Below are 16,494 nucleotides of genomic sequence, written 5' to 3'. Positions count from 1 at the left end.
ATACAATGTGTCTGGAAGAAACAACATGAGGGCGTTGAGCTGCAGACATGACCGGCAACGGCAAGACATTGGAAACAGATGATGGCTCCCTACCAGACACCAAACCAGGTGCAATCGATACCGAAGGAACATCCAAGCTACAATCATCGCCCTGAACATCCGGGATCCACAGATAAAGAGGCGGTCGGAACATGGTATTGTGCACTTCAAAGAATGAGGATACATTGGACGGTGGAACAGAATCGGCTGCATGTGAATGATCGGACCCGTGAGCGAACCATTGATTTGCACAGCGAACGCCTCAGATACAAACTGTCAACCATTGTCCGAAACAAAAATCTCCGGAACACCCTTGTTCACAAAAAATACTCCGCAGGTGCTCCACCATGTTCTCTGCCAAGGTGGACTACATTATAGCTATTTCTGGCCACTTTGAGTAAGCGTCGATCACCACCAGAAACATGCGGCCCATGACCGGCCATGATAAATCTACATAAACGCGCTGCCACGTTCTATCAGCAGGCGGCCATAACAACGACACGCATGCAGTGCCGGATTAACCATTAGGCAGACAAGGCATGTGCCTTAGGGCCAGCCAAAAATTCGGGCCACAAAATGGACAAGCAGTGATTTGCTCCGAGAACTGGACTTCAGTTCCGTAATTGAAGAGTTTGCAGTTGTAAACACGCGCAAGGTTACAATCTAAGGTCTAGTAAACTGTAAAGCAAAGTGCCAAATCTGTGCGTGTTTTGTCATGCATATATTCATACACTGCAAATTGTATAGACTAAACTAGTTTGAAAGTACTTTCTTTTCACATTAAATATTTGTCTTTTTTTGTATTAAATATTTTGTTCATGAATCAGGTCATCTTTTGTCTGGGGTCCATTTCCATGAGCCCGAGATCTAATTTAAATTGTTCAGGCCATTCTCTAAAATTTCAAAATGTGCCTTAGGGCCAGCCGAAGCTTAATCCGGTACTGCACACATGAGGGATTATCAGCATCAGTTCGACATGTATCACATGCTTTTACCATCCGCATCAAACCCGGGTCACCACAGCAAACTCCAGGCTAAATTCTTCGTTTTGACCTATCCCAAATGACCCTCATGCAACTCATTGAGACAGCACCGACATAATGAAGCCCGAATGACCACCCTCATGCTCCACGTTACGCAACCTTCCACTAAAGCCAGGTCGGACACATGCAACATATATGAAGCATATTCTGACGTCGAGGGCTATTCGCACAAACAACCAGACACAACAACATGCATGACACGTGTCAAAACGGGACCAATTGCAGTGGCCACGTCCACAGCGATTACCAGAACAGATTCAATCTGTTCGAACATGTACACCTCAACCTCATTTACAGGTTCGGCAATGGCCTTAGGAGATGGCACTCAAGACATGTTATCACAGTTGGCATGCTGTTCAGAAGCACAAAATTTGATTTCATATTCGTATTATTGTCCCCCGTCGCACCGCGAAACGAAAGGGGAACTATGGTTTTCCCCTCCGTCCGTGTGTGCGTCCATCCGTCCGTCCGTGCGTGCGTAAGCGAAGGACCGAATTCTAATTTGGTGTGTGGGTGCAACTAGGCATAAGGAAGAACGCTTTTGAAAATTGGGTCGCCACGTCAAACGCCAAGATGGCCGCCACTATATATACAGTCACGTGAAAAAGTAAGTACACCCCATGTAAAGTTTTGACTTTTTCAACATATTTCAACATACAGCTATTTGATCTTCATTTCAACAATATTGAAAGATAAAGGTGATATAATATAACAAATATCATGAAACATTTACATTTTGTAGTCCATTGTATAATTTAAATAAACATAAATGCAAATTTCGCATGTGGAAAAAGTAAGTACACCCTTGGCTCTAATCGGTGGTATTGCCCCCTTTGGCAGAAACAACCTCAAGTAGGCATTTCTCATAACTGTCTTCCAGTCACTGACATCGACTGGGAGAAATTTTTGCCCACTCCTCCATGCAGAATTCTTTCAGCTGTGCGATGTTTGAGGGGTTTCTTGCATGCACAGCTCGTTTCAAATGGCCCCCACAACATCTCGATGGGATTTAGATCCGGCCTTAGACTTGGGCATTCCAGAACCCTCCATTTCTTTCTTTTCAGCCATTCCTTGGTGGATTTACTGGTAAACATACCAGTGCTGGTAAACAAGGTCCACCTTCGGTTGAGCTTCAACTTTCCGACAGATGGCCTCACATTAACCTCAAGCACCCTCTGGTACAATGAATAATTCATAGTGGATTCTATGATGGTGAGCTTCCCAAGCCCTGCTGCAGCAAAGCTGCCCCACACCATAATATAGCCCAGGAACATTAGCCAAAAATGAAGGGGAAGCCTAGAAGAAATTAGTAGAAAGCTGATTTTTTTGCACAGAGCAAATGTCATGTGGATACCCACAGTACAAAGTCCCACGAGTCCCACCTTGTGGCATTTTCAAAATTCAAGATGTCCGCCGGTTAGACGGAAAATGCATAAATTGCGATAACTTCAGCCTAGAACCTCATAAAAGTATACTTTTTATGTCTAAATATATTTTTTAGCATCCTAGGATTTCAATAGAATATCTTTCAGTGACCTCAGATAATGATATGCAGAGATAATCCAAGTCACTGGACAAACACCGATATCTCATGTACTTCCGATCAATCCATAGAACATCTTTGACGTCATCTGGTTTCAAGCTGGAATCACTCCCACCTACTTCGGCAGCTACCAAATTCCACAGCTACAGAGCATACCATGCTGTTCAGCAGTGGCAGGGGAATGAACTTTTGCCAACTGAGTGGGGGTGGCAGTACAGAGAGGGACTACTTGTTCCAATCGAGACTGATAGGCCTGTCGCCCCTGAGAAAGTGCTGAAAATGATATTTTGTGGATGCAAGGCGGGGTGTGGAAAACGATGCACTTGCTACAAGTCTGGTCTGGAGTGTACCCTCTTGTGTACTGTTTGTAATGGCCATAATTGCAAAAACTCTCGGGACATTGATTTAGAGGGTGATAACAGTGTTTAAGTCAGGAATAAAAAAAGTGACATTCAGTTAACACAGTACTGTCCAAAACACTAGAATCAGGTTGGGATGACTGGGATCAAAGAGTTGGTCTGCTTTTGTGTCGTATTGTAATTAAATGTCAAATCCCCATGTGTTGTTTACCTCTTGCAGGCCTTGTGGTCACAATGTGAAACATTTTGGATTAAATAAAATAATAGCAAATTAAACTTATCATGATTTTGATGTTTTTTTGCATTACAGCAGCGGCAATTTTGTCAGCCATCTTGGATTATATCTACATATCATTATCTGAGGTCACTGAAATATATTCTATTAAAATCCTCGTGTGCTAAAACATATATTTAGCCACGAAAAGTACACTTTTATGAGGTTCTATGCAGAAGTTATCCATATTTATGTATTTTCCATCCAACCGGCGGCCATCTTGAATTTTGAAAATTCCACAAGGTGGGACTCGTGGGACTTTATATTGTGGGCATCCACATGGTATTCTGAAGCTCTGTGCAAAAAATCAGCTTTCTACTAATTTCTTCTAGGTCCTAACCTAATGCTCCTGGGCTATCACATCACTTCACCGACAGGGGACCGAGGCGTAACGCTTGTTGACTATGGATTCATAGGTGATAGCATCATCTGGCACCTTCGCAAGCGAAATCAAGTCAAACAGCAAACAGAACACCATTGCTGGCAGCAACGACAGCAGAATCGCTTTCCACTTCCCCGCATCGGCAATGTTGAACGACAAAATAGAAGCTGAGCTGCCGTGCAAAAAGTTCAAAGTTATCTCCAGCATACTCCGGGACCTTTCCATGCAACTTAGCCATGGTCCGACAAATGCCACCTTCGTGGCCAATTGTAGTGTCTCTCTGACACTGATGAGGACATGCAGAGAGTATCAAGCACCATCTTTTTTCCAGGCAAACAGGCCTCATTCGACCAGCACGTAGCGGCCTCACTTGGCCGTACATGGTACTACACAATGATTAAAATATTTTATTTTATATGTGTGTATATATATATATATATATATATATATATATATATATATATATATATATAGCCATATACACATCTGCTCCATTATACATATACATAGATGCAAATTGAAAAAGAAAAAAGCACCCGACAAAAAAGGCTGGAAACTGAAGGACCACAACATCAGGGAAGAGCTTCAAGGAAAATTGTAAAATAAAGACACAGTAATTTCCAATAGGATTGCTAATTCTTGGAGATAAATGATAAATGCCTGGAAAAGTGTTGCAAGTAAGACTTGTGGAGTTAGTGCGGGTAAATGGCAACATGAAAATGCTTGGTGGTGGAATGCAACTGGACAAGAAGCAATAGTGAAGAGGAAGTGTGGATATAAAAGGTGGAAAAAGATAGAGAATCAAGAGGATCAAATGGAATACAATCGTGCAAACAAAGAGGCGAAGCCTCACCTCTGAGCCACCTACCTTAGTTTCCAATCTCTGCCAGCATTAGTTACTGGACGTTAAATATCCTGCGGTGTCCTTTGCGAAGAGTGGGCGAGGTGTTGCCACCACCCTGGCCAAATAATACATTCCTGCTCTAACCTACAGTATTTGTTGTTTTACTACATGCAAAATCGAAGATTTTTCAAGTATATTGGTCGGTTGCGTTTGTGGTTCTGTCTGTCTGTCTGTCTGTCTGTTTGTTTGTCTGTTTGTTTGTTTGTCACCGGCCTACAGGTCACAATTTTCAACCGATATTCACGAAACTTCACCAAATGGTAGAGTTGGTCAAAAGCAAGAAGCATATTGTTTTTGGGGTCAAAAGGTCAAAAGGTCAACATAGGCCAAAGGTCACCATCTTTGCTAAATTTCTAAAATTCTCAATTTTCATCCGATTGAATTGAAATTTGAAGAGGACTTGCATATCTGGGCACTGAATTCAACCACCAAGTATATTTGAAGTCAACATAGGCCAAAAGGTCAACATAGGCCAAATTTCTAAAATCCTCAATTTTCATCCGATTGACTTGACATTTGAAGAGGACTTGCATATCTGGTCACTGAATTCAACCACCAAGTACTTTTGAGGTCAACATAGGCCAAAAGGTCAACATAGGCCAAATTTCTAAAATCCTCAATTTTCATCCGATTGACATTAAATTTGAAAAGGACTTGCATATCTGGTTACTGAAATTTAACCACCAAGTATATTTGAGGTCAAAATAGGCCTAAAGGTCAACATAAGCCACATTTCTAAAATCCTCAATTTTCATCCAATTGACTTGAAATTTGAAAAGGACTTGCATATCTGGTCACTGAATTCAACCACCAAGCATTTTTGAGGTCAACATAGGCCAGATTTCTAAAATCCTCGATTTTCATCCGATTCACTGGAAATTTGAAGAGCATTTGCATATCTGGTCACTGAATTCAACCACAAATTATACTTAAGGTAAACATAGGCCAAAAGGTCAACATAGGCCAAGTTTTTTTAAATCCTCAATTTTCATCCGATTGACTTGAAAATTGAACAGCATTTGCACATTGAGTCACTAAATAGGGAAGCTAACTATTTTTGAGGTCAAAAGGTCAAAGCTCAACTCAAGGTCAACCTTCCAAAATCATCATTTTTCATCTGAAAAATCGTCACTTTTCTTCCTATTGACCCGAGCTTTGATCAAGATTGTCAATTTTAATATTGATGAAATGGACAATTTGCTGTATCAATGAAATTTTTTTTCCCTGGGGGGGGGGGTGGATTTTGCAAGTATCGTGTTCCGCATGACGTCTTCTTGTTTTATTTATTGTTGTATTTGAGAAGAAATACTTTCGTCTGAAGGATTTTCTTATTGCCAAAGAGGTGTTAAGTTTCTAGTGCACTGTTTCTTTTGAAACAACCTGTATAAGTAAAGAGCAGAGAAATGTGAACTCGGTTGATGATCTTCGTAAATGTATGGTGGATAAGCCCGATTAGGCAAGAGCATGTGTCACCACATGTGATGATTATTTTGATCAATCCACAGGCAGGTGACAATGGTCTTTCATCCGTGAATTTATTCAGAAAACCAGACATGGCACAACATACGCAGCAACTCATGACTTCTCTTGTTCTCCCTCTCCCCTGTCATTTATACCCCTTAGAGAGAATCTCTGCGAAGAATCTTCCTTCTTCCAGAAGCTCTCGTTTTCCATTTGATTCTAAATCTGAAAGGAACTTGAAAATTCTCGCACCTCGGCGATTATTTTATCCAGGTCAAAGGCTAACCCCTACGTCAACTTATTCCCACGTTACACAACACTTTTAGAATACATCACTTACTTCTCCAAACATTACACAATCATATATTAAAACAAATACCTTGTTGTCTTAAACCTTATGCGTACCATCATTACCATTTCGCTACACCCATACACCAACCGACAGACCCTCAAACAATAAATATGGCGTACAGAGCACGATACGGTACTTGCGAAATCCCTAAAATAAGTGGTTGACCTTTTGGCCTATGTTGACCTCAAAAATAATTGGAGGTTGAATTCAGTGATCTGATATGCAAATCCTCTTCAAATTTCAAGTCAATCATAAGAAAATTGACGATCTTAGAAATTTGGCCTATGTTGACCTTTTCACCTTTAGACCTCAAAAATAATTGGTGGTTTAATTAAGTGACCATATATGCAAATCCTGTTCAAATTTTAAGTCGAATCAGATGAAAATTGAGGATTTCAGAAATTAGACAAAGTTGTTGATCTTTGGCCTATGTTAACCTTTTGGCCTATGCTGACCTCAAAAATAATTGGTGGTTGAATTCAGTGACGTGATATGCAAATTATGTTCAAATTTTAAGTCAGTCAGATGAAAATTGAGGATTTTAGAAATTCCAACTAAGTTGTTGACCTTTGGCCTACGCTGACCTCAAAAATAATTGGTGGTTGAATTCAGTGACCTGATGTGCAAATTATGTTCAAATTTTAAGTCAGTCAGATGAAAATTGAGGATTTTAGAAATTCCAACTAAGTTGTTGACCTTTGGCCTATGTTGACCTTTTTACCTCAAAATCAATAGGCTTCTTCCTTATGACCAACTCTACAATTTGGTGAAGTTCCATAAATATTAGTTTAAAATTGTGACCTGCGACTGACATACAGACAGACAGAATATTGCACAAGACCAACCAATATAATTGAAAAATCTTCCATTTTCGCAAGTAATAATTTGTGGTCATGTCTCGATTAGCTTGAGCTTGGACAGCAGGAAAGCCAGATACACTAACTAAGCACGAAAGAAGATCGACACGGAAGATGTCAATGGAAAGATAGCAAAAAAAGGAGAGATCTTCGTGTGCTGGCGGTGAGGTTAAAAAAGAGCGCACCAAGAGAGAGAGACATTTGTGAAACACTTCACTGGGTTTGCATTGCTGGGATAGATACTCCTTTCGAGACAAGTACTCTCTGAGGCTCGGTGTTTATCAGAACGGAGTCCAACAGCTACCTGGCACATCCTTTGTTCATGTTGAGGTGTACTGTTTCTGCAAGGCTTATAAGTTCCTGTGGGGCCGATCGTCGCACTGGTGATTTCCAGCAGAAAGGTGGCAGTGTGCCCCACGTTATGCTCATGATTTAGCTGCAAAGTGATTTAGTGCTTCACAGGGAATTACCAGTGAACTGGTACTCAAATTAGCCGACCTCGGAAGGATGACAGGCTGAGTCAACCCCCCTGGCGTTAATTCAGCGATCGACCGGGATTCGAACCCAGGATCCTTGGAATCCCGGTCGATCGCTGAATTAACGCCAGGGGGGTTGACTCAGCATGTCATGCTGTCATGCATGTCATCTCATGAGGATATGTATACTAAATTGTCACAGCAGCTCCACAAAGAGAAGGGGCACGTAGCAATTCTCAAATCGAAGATGGAGCTGAGTCCTCCTGAAGGACTGAAGATGGTAAAAGGACTGGTAACTGAAGATGGTAATTCTCTCCGGCCTTGCACCCCCAGCTCTCTCTGTGCTCTGTCCCCCAAATATTCCTACAGGTCGCACAAGATCTGCCAGCAACCCTCTGATGGTTAAACTGCCGAAATCTCGGCTCTCTGCTCACCTTCACTCTTTCATTCCTCTTTTCTCCCGCCTCTGGAACAAACTCCCACACTTCCTTCAATCCCACTCCTCCCTCCAGGTCTTTAAAACAGCTGTTCACCACCATCTCTTATCTTCCCCCATCCAAAACCTTGATCTTTTCTACCCCCGCTAATTCACCCCAGATCCACCTTGTTTGAAATTCCAACTTCTTTCCTGGAAGTCCTGGCAGTGTCCATATGTTTTATACCTCTCCCACCACCCCTTACCATGCCTCCCCCCCCAAAGCCCTCTCCCTCCCTCAGATCTCTCGATGTCTCCATGTCTCTCGGTCCCTGCTCTCAAATGTTGTGTTTGTGTCCTTCCCCCTCTCCCCATCTTGTCTACCGCTCCCGATGTTATTTGTTTTATGTGTCGGTTTGTCTTTCTGTGTGATTAATGTTCGCTCTTTCACGAGCCTCGATCTTGTATACAAAAAAAAAAAAAACAAACAAAAAAAAACACAGAGATGTAAAGCAAAGCACCGCTTTTTTCAGCACCATTTCTCCACGCCGATCCCGTAATGTCGTCTTGTAGTACTGCTTCATCATCCAGTTCACAATTACCTATCTTATAAATTAATTAGTTGCAACTTCGTCCATTGCTCACTGCACAAGTCTATCATCACATGCTCGATACTGTATCCGCTTGCCAGGTTTCAGAATTCAGAGATTGTGCTGTTGCATTCTGTTGTGTATAATCCTTAGTTAAGGATAGATTCAAGGTAATTTCGGTAAAGAGTAGAAAAGAAAGCAGAACCACCTTCAGAGGCCATTTTTCCCCACAGAGCAGGAGTTGGTCTTTTTTTGGGCACCATGGTCCCTTTTTGAAGCAATGTTTTATGGCCGGATGCCCTTGCTGCCTGAAGCAATGTTTTATGGCCGGATGCCCTTGCTGCCGCCAACCCTGTTAGTCGCCTCTTGTGACACACTGGGAATTACCAGTGAACTGGTACTCAATTGTGCCGACCTCGGAAGGGATGAAGCAGGCTGAGTTAACCACCCTGCCGTTAATTCGGGGATCGACCGGGATTCGAACCACAGCATCCGAGGATATCCCAAGCTGGCACCCTAACCGCTAAATCAACATCAGGCCTGTAAATTTCGGTAAAGTGTGTAAGTTGTAAATAAATAGTTAGTTTTCTATCACAAATCACAAACAATGTGGCACAAGTTCGGTTCCACTCGTATTTGGTTAAACGGCCTGTTTATTGCAACCACTTGATGTGGTGGCTGCCTTCTTAGGAGTTGTTGCTTGATTGTTCCATGTGGATGGTCGTGACCCCCAAACATTCGACATTATTGTCACGTTAGAGGGTCTGCTAACACAGACTGTCTTCAGCTGTAGGGCAAGTACTTCCAAGAATGGACAAACGATCTTGCAAGTCACACATATCACACATATCAGTTCACGAGAACGTATGTGGTATGAGGGGGAGATGAGCGTGAGGAGAGAGAGAGAGAGGACGGAGAGAGAAGAGAGTGAGGGGAGAGAGAAGAGAGTGAGGGGAGAGAGAGGAGAGTGAGGGGAGAGAGGAGAGTGAGGGGAGAGAAGAGAGAGAGGGGAGAGAGGGGAGAGAGAGGCGATTGAGGGGAGAGTCGGGAGAGAGGGGAGAGAGGGGAGAGAGAGGAGATTGAGGGGAGAGAGGAGAGTGAGGGTAGAGAAGAGAGAGAGGGGAGAGAAGAGAGAGAGGGGAGAGAGGGGAGAGAGAGGAGAGTGAGGGTAGAGAAGAGAGAGAGGGGAGAGAGGAGTGAGAGAGGAGATTGAGGGGAGAGAGGAGAGTGAGGGAAGAGAAGAGAGTGAGGAGAGAGAGGAGAGTGAGGCGAGAGAGGAGAGTGAGGGGAGAGAGGAGAGTGAGGGGAGAGGCGAGTGAGGAGACAGAGGAGTGAGGGTAGAGAGGAGAGTGAGGGGAGAGAGGTGAAAGAGAGGACAGTGAGGGGAGAGAGGCGAGTGAGAGGGTGAGGAGAGTGAGGGGAGAGAAGAGTGAGGAGAGAGAGGAGAGTACGGGGAGAGTGAGGACAGAGAGGAGAGTGAGGACAGGGAGGCGAGTGAGGGGAGAGAGAGAGGAGAGTGAGGAGGGAGGGGAGAGAGTGAGGGTAGAGAGGCGATAGATAGGACAGTGAGGGGAGAGATGAGAGAGATGTGTGACATCGTTTGTATTTCCTTTCCACGCTCGAATAGTGAATCTCCGTTACAATTTATATCTCCCCATGGTCTTCAATATGGCCGAACCAGGCAGTCTTTAGTCTATGCCATGCACAGGAAGTGAAAGGTGGGAACACACTGCTTATGCTCCCAATGCACTCTCTGTGAGCTGCACTGCGGTATATTTAATTATTTGGCATGGGGGCGGTGTACTTTGAATGTATCTATACTTGTTGTACACCGCTCCTTTCCTATGCCATCCCCGGGCATTGCAAAACGTCATTGCCAGGCACCGGCAATGTAGGGGGCTCGGCAGTGACGCACGCTGAAAGGGAGTACTCAGTTTTCACTCTGGTTTCTTGCTTTCTTTCTTGTTTGTCCGGGCGATATCTCAGCCATCCTTTGAGCTAGGAAGCTGAAATTTCGGCACAATAGTGAGCAAGTACTTTGTCAAAAACAGTATTTTTTGTTTTATTAATCAATTAATTGATGAGTTATTTAATTATTAGCGAATAATTAAGTACTTATTTATTTCCTTTCTCTTCTGGCCATTATCTCAGGCACCTTTTGAGTTGGGAAGATGATATTTGGACATACCAATGACAAAGTGATTTGGCTGTAAAATATATTTTTGATTTATTGATTAATCAATTAATCGATTAATTATTTAATTATTCGATTAATGACTAAAATTTTTATTTTTTTTAAAGTTACAGATTCTGATGAAATGGTGGTGATTTACATGTTCTATTAGCGAATTGAGTAATTATTTCATTTTTAAAAGTTTTTTTTTTTTTTTTTCATTATTAATTATTTCTTTATTTTATTTCTCATCTGGGCAATATCTCAGGCACCTTTTGAGCTAGGAAGCTGATATTTGGACATGACAATGACCAAGTGATTTGGCTGTAAAGGATATTTTTGATTTATTGATTAATTAATTAATTGATTAATTCTTTAATTATTCGATGAATGACTTAATTAATTTTTTTAAAGTTGCAGATTCGGATGAAATGGTGGTGGTTTATGTGTTCTATTAGCCAATTGATTAACTATTTAATTTTTTGGATTATTATTTCTTTATTTTCATTATTAATCATTTATTTATTTTCTTTCTCATCTGGGCAATATCTCAGGCACCTTTTGAGCTAGGAAGCTAATATTTGGACATGAAAGTGACCAAGTGATGTGGCTATGAAGGATATTTTTGATTTATTGATTCATCATTTCATCGATTAATCAATTAATTATTTAATTTTTTTATTACTGACTTTTTAAATGAAATTTCTAAAAGATACATCTTCGGATGAAGCACTAGTGGTTTTGTTATGCTATTAGCCAATTGATTAAGAAAATATTTTATGACAATCTTTTATTGATTTGAATTATGCAATTAATCAATAATTATTATTGTACACCTCTCCCTCTCAATGCAGTCTGTATGAGCCGCACTGCGGTATTGCCGGGCACCAGAGGCGCGCCGGCAATGCCGCGCTGTCGAATATTTAATTATTTGGCATGGGGGCGGTGTACTTTGAATGTATCTTTACTTGTTTTCTTTGATTTTCAGACATATAAAATAAATGTATTATTATTATTATATACACACATGACATATAAAGTTGCCTTGTGGAGGAGGTGGGGGGGGGGCATGGTGGGCGAAGGGAGTGATAGGGGGAGGAGTTGTGTGACCATGACCTGACCCTGGTGGTACCATGACCTGACCCCCACCGCGAATGCAAAATTTGATCAAGATTGGGTCAGGGGTGTGGAATTGCATAGAATTCGAAGAACGCTTTCAACTTCACATTTTTATTGTGTGTGAGGGCCATCTAACTCTGTAGTCCAGCCCTGCGAGAATGGAAAAGGGTTTATACACCTCCACAAATCAAAACTCGCAATTATCCAAGTACGACTGACTTCTGTCCCATGCCTGTATGATTTCACATGAAAACATAAGAGGTATTTTTTAAAATTAAACTTTTTAGTGATAAATCGTTATAATTTCACATGTTTATTGTTGTGTGCGAGTCATCTTAACTGTGTAATCCAGCCCGGCGAGAATGGAAAAGGGTTTATACACCACCTCAACATTGTTCCCCTGTGATACTTCATTCCCTCTATTATTACCACAGCATAATACCTTTAGATATTTCTGACAATTCTGAGTGAGTATTTTTTTATAGTTTGTACGTTTTGTGACAGTTTTGTACACTCACTTTTTCCATTTAACTACGGTATTTTTTTGGATTTTCCCAAAAACATTGTGGATTAAAAATATCGGAACAAGAACTGTTTTCAAATGTGGAATTTTCCATGGGTATTTGTAGTGATTATATGTGCTGCTGTATATCCTATAAGCTCTATTATGTATGCAAGACGTATCCTTTATATCCTATATGCTCACATCCCATAATACCTCATATATGTTGTATGCCACATGTTTTGTGCTTCACACGCTATGATGTGATGCTATTTTCTACTTTTTTTTTTTCAGGTTCAAGAACTGATTAACATACGGGAAAATGCAGACAAAGATCATCAAAATTAAACGACATCAAGGAAATAGGTTCCTTTGTTATTTGAGCACTTGATAATTATCAAAGTAAATGGACTGTTTGTGATGTAATGTATCAACCTATTAATCAATTCATGTTCTGTGCCACCTGCCAATTAGTGTTTCACTTGTTTAATGAGTCCATTTGTCTGGGGTTATTTTTATGTTGCTTCGATTTCCTCATGGTTATGACATCATGAAGACGTTCACAATATTCATTATTGAGCTTCAGAGAGAGATGGTTAAATTAGAGTTTGTAACCTCTGACTATTATTTGGCTTCATGGGAAATAGATTATATTATCCATTGTAAATTAGTGATTCGAAGTGGGCCTTTTGGCCCATCATGCCTGTAGTTTATCCACATCGCATTAACTTTATCAATTCACTTGTTTTCTCTATGTCGACTACTAACCTACATTCTTATAATTTTTTAATACAACTTACCATCCACCTTGAGAGTCCTATACAAACAAAATACTCATGATAATCCAAGATAAGCCAATCCAATGAGTGTTTTATTTTTCAAATATCACTACAACAACAACATCACTACTACATATCACGACTACAACATCATCACTACTACATATCACTACCACAACAACAACAACAACAACTACTACTTTATAAAGACCATTACCCCATACTGTATTAGGGGGTTGTCAGCTGTACATATCATTAGTACAGAAATATTTTACTTTTGACTTTATAGATGTGATGGAGACGAATCCTGCCAGGTTCGATTCTGCTCAACTTGAGATTTTATGGAATCATGCAATATTAAAAGCAAGATATATATTAGATTTTGTTGTATTGTTTTTTTTTCAAGGAAGATTGAGACGAAACAAATTAATTAACAAACGACAACAACCACCCAAAAGGTAAAGAGGCAAGCACCAAGAAGAGCTAGAGAGATAGACAACCACCTAGAAGAGCTAGAGAGATAGACAACCACCTAGAAGAGATAGAGAGATAGACAACCACCTATAAGAGATAGAGAGATAGACAACCACCTAGAAGTGATAGAGAGATAGACAACAACCCAAAGCCAAAACACAGATGTTAATATAGGATCCAACACAGCAACATGTTCCAGCTGTCTGTTAATCTTGCGTTGACACCTAAGCTAATTATTTTTGGGCTCATCCATTTAATGTACCTCACTGCACTTCCTGGCAGACTGCTCCACATATAAAAGAGGAAAATACACCAAATTCATCCCTTATACTGTAGTTGTTCATACTCTCCTTTTCACTTTAAAGCTGTAGATCCTAGCCCCTCCCTACTTACCAATTCTACAAAGTTTGTTTCAACGCCTAGGAGTTGTCAGTCAAGCAATTTGCTATTACAACACCATGCTCGTGTAGAGATGTTTCTGATTATTCCTTTACTCTCTCTCTCTCTCTCTCGCTCCCTCTCATCACTTCCTTACTCAATTCGCCATTTCATTCACATTGATAACCTTTGAAAAGAATAGGAAGCAATAAGTTCGCTGTCAGCAGGACTGGATCGAGAAAACTCCACCATTTTCTTGGCCTCGGACATGTAGCGTGCCACATTGGGAAAGTTGTCAGGGATTGAAAAGTCGCGGGCACTTTGAGACACCACCTGAATAAGGCACAGAAAAGGAACAGGTGATGGTATAAGTGCTAAATGGGTGCTCTCCATCGTTTTACTGTCGAGCATTGTCATGTTGTCGTTTTTATGGCGTAGCCCTTAGGGCAAAGTCGTCTAGAACAGTGTTTGTCTGTCCGTATGTATGTATGTCCCCTCAAATGTATACCAATCAGAGCTGAGGATCTGGTCACATGATCGGGTGATGTGATTACGTCTGATGTCATTACGGTGCACAACGGCTGACTCCACACTCCGCCATTTTGATCCCTATGCCGTTCAGGCCGAACATATCGTCAAGCCTGTCATATATCACAATCGCCATTCTCTACCTTGACGTTTTTCATTCAGTGTGAAACACAAACAAACTGATTGTTAAAATGATCATCAAATATCAACAGCATCGACATTACAGATCTTCCAACGACACAGTACGTATGGGCCTTAGGCTTCATGCCTTCATGCCTCACCTTCAGGCTGCTTCGGACAAATTAGCCCAGGTTTCTTAATACAGTAGTATTGCTTTCATAATAATAATAGCATTAATACTAATAATATAGTAAATACAAGTACAGATACATTCAAAGTACACCGCCCCCATGCCAAATAAATAAATGAAATCCTCCAACGCGGCATTGCCGGGGCGCCTCTAGCTCCTGACAATACCGCCATGCAGCACATAGAGACGGTATTGGGAGGGAGGGGTGTACAATAATTGATTCATTAATTGCAGAATTAAAATCAATAAATGATCATGAAGGAATTTCTTAATCAATTGGCTAATAGCATACCTCGACAACCAGTGTTTCATTCCAATCTAACTTTTAAAAAAATTTAGTCATTGATCGAATAATTAAATAATTAATCGATTAATTAATTTATCAATAAATCAAAAATACCCTTCACAGCCAAATAATTTGGTCATTGTCATGTCCAAATATCAGCTTCCGAGCTCAAAAGATGCCTGAGATAATGTCCAGAAGAGAAAGGAAATTAATAAGTACTAAATTAATCGGTAATAATTAAGCCTGCAACCCTCTTATGGTTAAACTGCCAAAATCAAGACTCTCTGCTCACCTTCACTCTTTCATTCCTCTTTTCTCCCGCCTCTGGAACAAACTCCCCTACTCCCTTCAATCCCACCCCTCCCTCCAGGTCTTTAAAACAGCTGTTCACCACCATCTCTTATCTTCCCCCATCCAAAACCTTAATCTTTTCTACCCCCGCTAATTTCAGCCCAAAGCCTCTTTTTTGAAATACCAACTTTTTTCCTGGAAGTCCTTGGTGTCCTTGTGTTTTATACTTCTCCCACCCCCCACTCCCTTCCCACACCGCCTCCCCCCAAGCCCCCTCCCTCCCACACATTCCCGATGTCCCTCACAAATGTTGTGTTTATGTGCTTCCCCTTCCCTCCCCATCTTGTCTACCACTCCCCTTTTTATATACTTTGTTTGGTTGTCTGTTTGATTTGTTTGTATGATAAATGTTAGCTCTTTCACGAGCCTCGATTATGTATACAAAAAAATAAAAAATAAAAAAAGGCCCCTTCAGTGCCTGCCGATGACGTCATGCAGCATCTGCAGATGGCATAGGAAAGGAGCAGTGTGCAATAACCTAACACTGCCATCCCTTTGTCGTTATTGAAAAGTTTATAGATTGAAGCGGTGTATGGTTGGTTCATTCTTGACTCTAAACATAGAATAAACCATTGTCTCAATGCAATCTCTTCAGTTCCCATGGTGACAGCAGCTTAGAGACTTACAGTACTTCAAAAAAATTTAATACTTACATTATTTGCTAACTGGTATCTCCACCAAGGTCATATACTATCCTCTTCAACTAAAGTATCGACCAAGCCCGGCTACGCCGCTGTTAGACTTTCGGTCTTGTTTTTCTATGTTTTCAGACATACACACACATACTTGCAGATAATTGCCTTGGGAGTGGGGGGGGGGTGGGGTGGGGAGGGCGGGGGGTGGGTGGGGAGGGCGTGGGGTGTTGTTTCCAGAACCTAAATGTGGATACCCCCAGCAAG

At 41.2% G+C, this 16,494-nt stretch overlaps 1 protein-coding gene and 1 long non-coding RNA gene across 4 annotated transcripts in view; one reads left to right on the top strand and one right to left on the bottom strand.

Annotated features, from left to right (window-relative positions):
• The first annotated feature begins 1,139 nt into the window (after nucleotides 1-1,139).
• On the top strand, nucleotides 1,140-13,648 carry LOC137429926 (uncharacterized). Its single transcript, XR_010984965.2, has 2 exons — nucleotides 1,140-1,689; nucleotides 12,784-13,648. It is a non-coding gene; the product is annotated as an uncharacterized LOC137429926 (long non-coding RNA).
• The window catches only part of LOC137429924 (chloride intracellular channel protein 2), a 36,508-nt gene continuing 33,662 nt past the window's right edge, over nucleotides 13,649-16,494 (bottom strand). For all 3 annotated transcript variants that reach the window (XM_068120309.2, XM_068120308.2, XM_078779994.1), the window contains exon 6: nucleotides 13,649-14,453. In XM_068120309.2, coding sequence (XP_067976410.1) covers nucleotides 14,295-14,453 — 159 coding nt within the window. In that variant the 3' untranslated portion in view covers nucleotides 13,649-14,294. The remainder of the gene's footprint in view (nucleotides 14,454-16,494) is intronic.

The sequence above is a fragment of the Myxine glutinosa genome, chromosome 6 (assembly GCF_964187855.1).
Source record: "Myxine glutinosa chromosome 6, kmMyxGlut1.1, whole genome shotgun sequence".
NCBI lineage: Eukaryota > Metazoa > Chordata > Myxini > Myxiniformes > Myxinidae > Myxine > Myxine glutinosa.
Note: the sequence above shows the minus strand (reverse complement) of the source record. Positions and strands in the feature narration are given on the sequence as shown.